The sequence below is a fragment of the Parus major genome, chromosome 1A (genome assembly GCF_001522545.3).
Source record: "Parus major isolate Abel chromosome 1A, Parus_major1.1, whole genome shotgun sequence".
In the NCBI taxonomy this organism is placed as follows: domain Eukaryota; kingdom Metazoa; phylum Chordata; class Aves; order Passeriformes; family Paridae; genus Parus; species Parus major.
In genome coordinates this window covers 70,494,024-70,501,358 of record NC_031773.1, presented here as the reverse complement: position 1 = coordinate 70,501,358, position 7,335 = coordinate 70,494,024, and the positions used below count along the sequence as shown (strand labels likewise).

At 43.9% G+C, this 7,335-nt stretch overlaps 1 protein-coding gene across 1 annotated transcript in view; it reads right to left on the bottom strand.

Moving 5' to 3' along the window:
• Window positions 1–7,335, bottom strand: part of LOC107204210 (potassium voltage-gated channel subfamily KQT member 1-like) — a 481,393-nt gene that overhangs the window by 424,019 nt on the left and 50,039 nt on the right. Inside the window, 5 exon segments of the mRNA XM_033514697.1 lie at window positions 2,487–2,512; window positions 2,515–2,544; window positions 3,302–3,404; window positions 4,203–4,298; window positions 4,600–4,689. Coding sequence (XP_033370588.1) covers window positions 2,487–2,512; window positions 2,515–2,544; window positions 3,302–3,404; window positions 4,203–4,298; window positions 4,600–4,689 — 345 coding nt within the window.

Below are 7,335 nucleotides of genomic sequence, written 5' to 3'. Positions count from 1 at the left end.
ACGTTCATGTGCTGGGTCACGGAGCTGCTGCGGTGGAGAGAAGGGAATTTCGCCATCACCCAGATGGAGCTGCTGCTTCTTCTCCTTCTCCCCTCTTTGCTGGTGGCCTCTCACCCCCTGTCCTGCCGGGATGTGTGGCAGTGCCAGGCACCACCGCGGAGCTGCTGATACACCTCAGCCACCGGCCCAGGATCTCAGCTCATCCCTGCTGTTTCCAGCCAACTGTTCCTCGGAGCCCTGCAGGAGTACCGGGACTGACTGCTCGAGGGGGTTTGTGAAAACAAAACCTCTCCTCCATCCCATCTCAGCCGAGAAAGCTGTCCCGGGGTCCCTGGTTCTGTGTTCTTGTTATTGCTGTAGTTACTGTTTGTTTGTTTACCTGGTTATGCTAGTAAAGAACTGTTACTCCTATCCCCAGATCTCTGCCTGAAAGCCCCTTGATTTCAAATTTATAATAATTCGGAGGGAGGGGGTCTACATTCTTTCATCCCAAGGGAGGCTCCTGCTCTCCCTAGCAGACACCTGTCTTCCAGAAGCAAGACAACTTAAAAATTAAAAATGAAGGTTTGGAGTCACACAAAGAGCTGCAGGGCCAATATATTCACATATGGAACAAGGCTATTTGATCTAAAGTTAAGCCCATTCTTACTGATGTTGCAGTGTGTTTCTTGTTAATGGTGTGCTCGGTTATTATCTAAGTTGATGGTTTGGTCCAAATGAGACCCTCTCACCCCATGTTGTCAATCTACCCTGAGTTTCCTGTCTATCTGTCTTAGGTCCACAGCATTCTTGGAATTCCACTTTGGAAATCCCCTAAACTTCGATGCTTGATTAGTCCATGTGACCCAACTTCCCCCCCCCCCCCCCCCCTCATTGATGATTGGATGATGATTTTGTGAACCCTGTCTTTTACCCTCCCCAAGATATGTCTGATTAGCTGATGCTTTCTACCCTCCCCTTTGAACCGCCTCCCTATTTCAGCTGTTGCACGCTTGCATTTTCTGTCTTTTGCCCCCAGGATTCCCCAGAGCAATAAATCCTCTATTGCCCCATGCAAAAGACCTCCCTCTCATCCTTGTCTCCTCAGAGTGCAGACTGACAGCCAAAAAGCCGTAGAGCAAGTGCTCTAGTTGCACCTCGAGTCATCCTGCTCCTGGGTTGTGACCCACTCCTGTCACAGGCTGAAGTGATAGAGCTAGATAAGCTCCGGCGAGATGCGATATACTTTGTTATGGTCTACATACAGATTTTGAAATTCCTTCTTCTGTTCAGCTTGGCAGCAGTTCAACAAATGCATGTTCAGAATTAAATGGGGGTGAAATGGTAGAAATAGATATTTATTGTGGACAGTGGATGCACTGACATGCATCAAAATACTTCTAAGAGCAAAGACTACAGGCTCTTACAGCAGGAAAAGAGAATAGGAGTCCTCTGGAGAAAAAAATGCTACAACATGCACAAAATGATCAATATGTATCTGAGACCTTAAAATAAGAAGTTACAGACAAAGAAAGAACAAGAACAAGAAGAGGATCCTTTGGTAAGATGTGAAAGAACCATTACTATGTTCTTAAATGAGGGTTCCCAGGGCACAAGGAGGTTCAGACAAATACTACATTATGGAAGTCCCCCTCACTAAAGAAGACAGAGTGAAAATACTTTTTTTCCCCATCTCTCCAACCATGGATTTCTTGCTGTTCAGCAACACACATACAGAAGTCTTACTTCAGCTTTACCCCTTTCCTCCCATGTTTTCTGTCTCCAGCTGTGACAAATCAGGGTCACACTAGCACCAAAACAAAGGCTGTTTCATGTGGCAGGGGGAATTTTACAGCCCTCTTCCCCTAGGAAACAGGCTCCAGTGGGATGTCACTGCCTAAAGGCAGGCCTTGACCATCATTTCGGAAAAGCAGGGTGCCTGAGCTCGACTTGCTGCAGACCTCTGCCCTTCTGGCAAGCTTGGCAATGACACCAAAGAACAGTGTTTGGGCAATTCCACCTTTGTAGACAAACACTGTTCCAGTTTCCTGAACCCATGGTCCAGGAATTTGCCCTAATTTCTGAAGAGATGAAAGCAGCATGGAGTACTTCAGATAAAAGTATCTGCTGTCAACCACATGTTAAATGTGAACATAAATTTTTAAACTGGCTTTTTCCTTCTTCCTGTATGAACTACGCTAAAAAATGAATGCAGAATGGGAAAGTGGCACCATTGCCTTGTGCTTTGAGAAAGTAGGAGACTCCAAAGGGGGTAAAACAATGAAGAGTTGGTACCTGTCTGACCAACAAGGCAAATTTAGCTAGAAGATGTTTTTCCATAAGACTATTTTAAGGAAAACAGAACTAATTGGGCTGTGGCAGGAGGAAAATGAACATATTTCATTTCAGGTACCCAAACTTCTCAGGCATTTCACAAGGCTTTTGGCAAATTAATTATAATTTAAAGTGAAAAGCAAGCAGAGAGCCAGCCCTGCCAGTTCTGTCACCTGTTTTCTCAGACCAGGACTAGATGCGCTGGAGAGTTTTTGGGATTTTGCACGGGAGCTTGTAAGAGACAGTCCAAAGATTCCCTCATCTGTCTCACAACCATCTCAAGAACAGAGACTGGGACCCTGAATATCACAAGGGACTTGGTTTGGGGGTTTGGGCCTATCTGAGCTGGATGTTTGCTAAGTGATTGTTTGCAGGTGGTTGCACAGTACATTGCCCTCGTTCCTGCTGGTCAGCAGAGGCTTGGTAACCTGCACAACGGGTTTTCCACGACTCATGGCTCTCGTTCCTGCTGGTGAGCAGAGGCTTGGTAACCTGCACAACGGGTTTTCCACGACTCACAGCTCTCGTTCCTGCTGGTGAGCAGAGGCTTGTGCGTGGTACCCTGTGCAATGGATTTTCCACAACACCTTGTCCTTGTTCCTGCTGGTGAGCAGAGACTTGCACGACATGGATCGCCCTGTACCCTACACCTGCTCCCCACGCAATGGAATTCATCACAATGCTCATCAATCTCCTCTGGCTTTGGCCCTGCGCCCCTCGCTTTGCAAAAGACTATAAAATTATACCCCAAACTTACCTTCCTCTGAGATCTCCTCAACGGACAGAAGACTCTGCATCGTTGGACGGCAGAGTGGACTTCGACGTTGGTAGCTATAATCCCCTTACTCTCTTTTCCTTATGCTTTGCTTTCTCCTCTTTTCTCTCTATCACATATTAGTGCTGATGAGCACTCAATAAAGTGTTTTGTTGTTTAAGTCCTTGGTTTGCTGATAATCTTTTGTACTCTAAGACCGACTAAAAGAACCACATCACGAATCCCACCTTGCGGATCGTGACAGAGCTGTCACATAGATCTTCAGGGTGGCTGTGGAGGTGCAGGATTTCTCTGCTGCATAGCAACGCCACAGGGTCTGTAAAGAAACCCAAAGAGCCTTAGTGCAGGAGCCGTCACTGGGTTCCTGCACGGCAAATTTTGCAGCAAATCCAACTGACAACAAACCCCTCAGTCCAGGTAAACACCATTCCTAGTAAAATACAGCCATGGTGGATGCAATTTGCACCAGGAGATGCACATGCATCACACAAAGATATTCAGTGTGCTCTTGGAGTGCTCCCCCCATGAACTGGAATCACACTCTGCCCACAGCAAAAGAAAAAAAGCCCCAAATAAATCAAACTCAACCATCATAAAAGTGAATCCCCCACTGAATGCTGTGTTTTCTTTTTTCTGCACTGTGGCACATTGAATGTTTGTGCACTGTGCTATTTAATTCTTTATATCATCACATGGAATGTTATGCTAGGAGATTTTTCTAAAAACAGGTGTGTGTTTTTATGTATTTGTACACACATTCATCTCAGGATTTGGCAGATGTGCAGAACCTATTGAATATGAAAAGGAAGTTATGAATTAAATATTATAAGGCAGATTTTTATTTTATTGGGTATTTCACTACATATACTCACTGCATCCAGTTAGTGTCATTATGCCTGTGAATATCAGGTATAGTGCAGCTTCCAGAAAGGGAGAGGCAATTACCTCATTTTCTCTACTTACTGATGTGGATCAAAATGACAAAGTGGTTAAACACAAGTTATAGATCTATAATAAATTTAAGAATGGTGATTCTCAATACTTGAACTTCCTGGCCACACTCCCTCTCCAATAAACTCTGAGGTATTTTAGTATTCTACTGTTACGGCCTTACCTGAATTAGGAAAGCTGCAGCTGGGATTTGTCTATTGAAATGCTTCTGACGTTGTTTCTGCTGTACTTTCAGGGCAAAACCAGACCCCAGAATGCCCTAAACATAACAAAATTACTAGTCAGACACGTATGTAGCGTCACATACCTAAATAAAATACTTCACACCTGGAATAAACAGACATTTAATAAAAGACTTTATAAAAGAAATTTTCAAATGTCTAAACTGTAAGAGTTCTACTTATTCCAACAGATTAATCTGAAATTGAGCAGATCAACAGTGGAATTGTGTAACTTGAATAAACAACATGTGTTTCTTAATGTGATCCACAGGTTACAGGAGCCAGAGGCATTCACAGAGGTGGACACGCCTTTAATGAAGATATTCAAGTTCTACTTACAGCTGGCAGGGCAAAGAAGGAGGAAGCTATTGTCTTGCCAATCCATGTCTGGGGAACTTTGTCTCCATAGCCAGTTGTTGTGACTGTTACCTACACCAGGAACAAACACCTAATTTAGTGCTTTTTTCTCCAAAAAAGCATGAGAAAAAAGAATGAAAGGGAAAAGTAATTAGTGAAGTATCAGGAGACAGGCATGAATCAACAGTATGGATTTAGGGATAAGGAAACCTGTGCTGACAGGAGTAAAAAGGGACAGAACTAACCCATCCCAGATGAATCCTCATGGCAAGAAGAGGAACACAGAACCATTCCAGGATGTGTTATCTCCCAAAGTCAACCTGCCAGTAGAGGTAGACCTGTGCTTAGCTTTCTTCCTCCCCTCCAAACACAGGACCTGGCCACTCAGAATTGTGTTTAAGCCATAAGTTGCTTAAACTTGGATCTGATCATTGCTTATCAGGGCCAGGTACTCCCTAAGGGAGAAGGGGCCCACAGTTAAGGGAGACAACAGAGCCAGCAGGGCAGCATCTCTTCAGTCAGGACTCAGTACCTTTCAAGCGAAACAGAAGCAGAAATTGCAGACAGGTACACCTGAGAGTCTGGATTACAGTGCAGCAGCACAGTGAGGCAAGTCTGACAGCAAGCACAGGGCAGGATCAGGATCAAATGGTCAGCATGCAAGTCCACAGGGAGGAGACAATAGCAGGGCATCATCCCATGGCTAGAAATCAGGATTAAGGGAGTCAATAACTAGACACAGCTGCAGCTGAGCTACAGACAATCTCTCCTGTGCTGAAATATTTGCCCTAGGTGTGTCTGGAGTATCACCAGTGGGGTCATGCTGGTTGGAGTCATTAGGCCAATTACCATCCTCAGGTCTGGGATCTGTAGGGACTTAGCTCTACACAGACTTGCTGTGGAGGTGGCAGGCCAGCCCTGAAAAGCCCAGAGGCAGGAGGACCTGAGTGGGACAGAGGTTTGGTGCTATTCCTTCCTTAAGAGTCCCAGCAGGCTGAAAGAGAAATTATTATGACCCAGAGGTCAGGATGGACCTGGTGCTGGGGAAAAGAGGGTCCAGGTGAAGGCTGGTCCATCAGAAAGCTTTGTGATGTAATAAGGAGCCCCTGCTGCTCAATGGAAGGGGATAATTAGCTGATCCCAAAGCAGGAAACCACAGCAAGCCACAGGAGTCACACCTGACAGGGACCTCAGCACCATGGTCACAGCAGGATAAGACTCAGACCATGGGCTAAACCAGAGACCCTGGGCTATGGGGATGTTGGGTTTTCGGAATCCTCAGAACTCTGATGCTGCCATAAAATGGTATGAGAAACATGGCTTGGAGCACTGAGAAGTGAAAAGGTTCTGGTGAGGAACAGAAAAGCTCTGTCATCAATACTAACCACTGGGGAGAAGTGTAAATAGAAAAAATGTACATTTATTTGAATGTACTAGCCCCAAACCTAGTCCCCCTCCCTTCCCTTTGCCTTGAATGGTAGCAGAAACACAGTCAAAACAGACTTAAAAGAATATGTAAATTTACACTGACTACAAAGAGGCTGCCTTTTATGGAAAATTTTGCTGACAAATGCTTAGATATTATGCAAAAATAGTCTTCTCAGAAGAAACTATCAAGCAATAAAGGCATGGGAAGAATATGTTTCCTGCTATTGTCAGAGCTGGAAGAAAAATTTGCAGGGAAAAATTACCAACTACTACCAAACTTAGTTTTTCCAAGTTCCAAAAATGTAGTTATATTTGTTGTATTTATTCATCATGAATTTTCCACTTGATGAAGACCACTTTGTAGTAGCTGTATCCTGGAATGAATATTGTTCTTTGAACTGCAAACTTCTCTCAGCAGGACCTCTGCCTTGCCAGGTGTTTGTCCAGATTTAATATGGCTGGTCAAGTGACTCAGGTGCTGTGTACTACCAGCAGGACAAACACGAGTTTGCCAGTCCCCAAAATTAAATCAAACCACCCAAAAATCAACTTTGAAATGCAGTATGTGTTTCTGGGCAGTGGAGGAAGATAAAGCTCTGTTTCTTTAACAGCACTTCAGCTCCTCAGTGTACCCAGATGACCCTTCAAAGTCTGATTTTTCCTTCCTTTTCCTCTCTTTTTTCTTATGAAATGCTTCTTGGTTTTTTGGGGGTGGTTTGGTTTTTTCCCTAAGTTCTCTAGCACCCAGGACTTAAAACCAAACTGCAGTAATGCTGAGCTGCCTTAGTGTTACTATGGAAGACAGCATGAGAGCTGTTAACACAGAAGAGATGAATTTTCCATCTCCACAGCAGGCACTTCGGTAGACTCCTGCAGATGCCTGAACGTGTCTCAGAAAGTTTTTTGTTGGCTACTTTAAGAGGGTTCCTTGTTGGTGGTCTAATTAGCACGTTGAATATATGGAAAGGATTATAAATAAAGTAATTCTCTGGCGTTCTTAATCACAGCAGATTTTTTTTTTCTACTTGTATTTCCCAAAGTTATCAGTATTTCTGAGCAGAGAATATTGGAAAATGTTAGTTGTATCTTTCAATTATACCCTGATTTTCTTTTAAAATGCAGCACAATCTGTATTTCCAAGACACTCATTATTTTCTTCCACTAGCTACAGGTTACTTCACATCTATAACCATGAGGTTTCATATTCTGAAAATTTTATCCCATGCCCAATGAGGAATTTTGTTGGAGTCTGAGATACAGTGTGTATGCCCTTGTTTTTAATACTTAGTT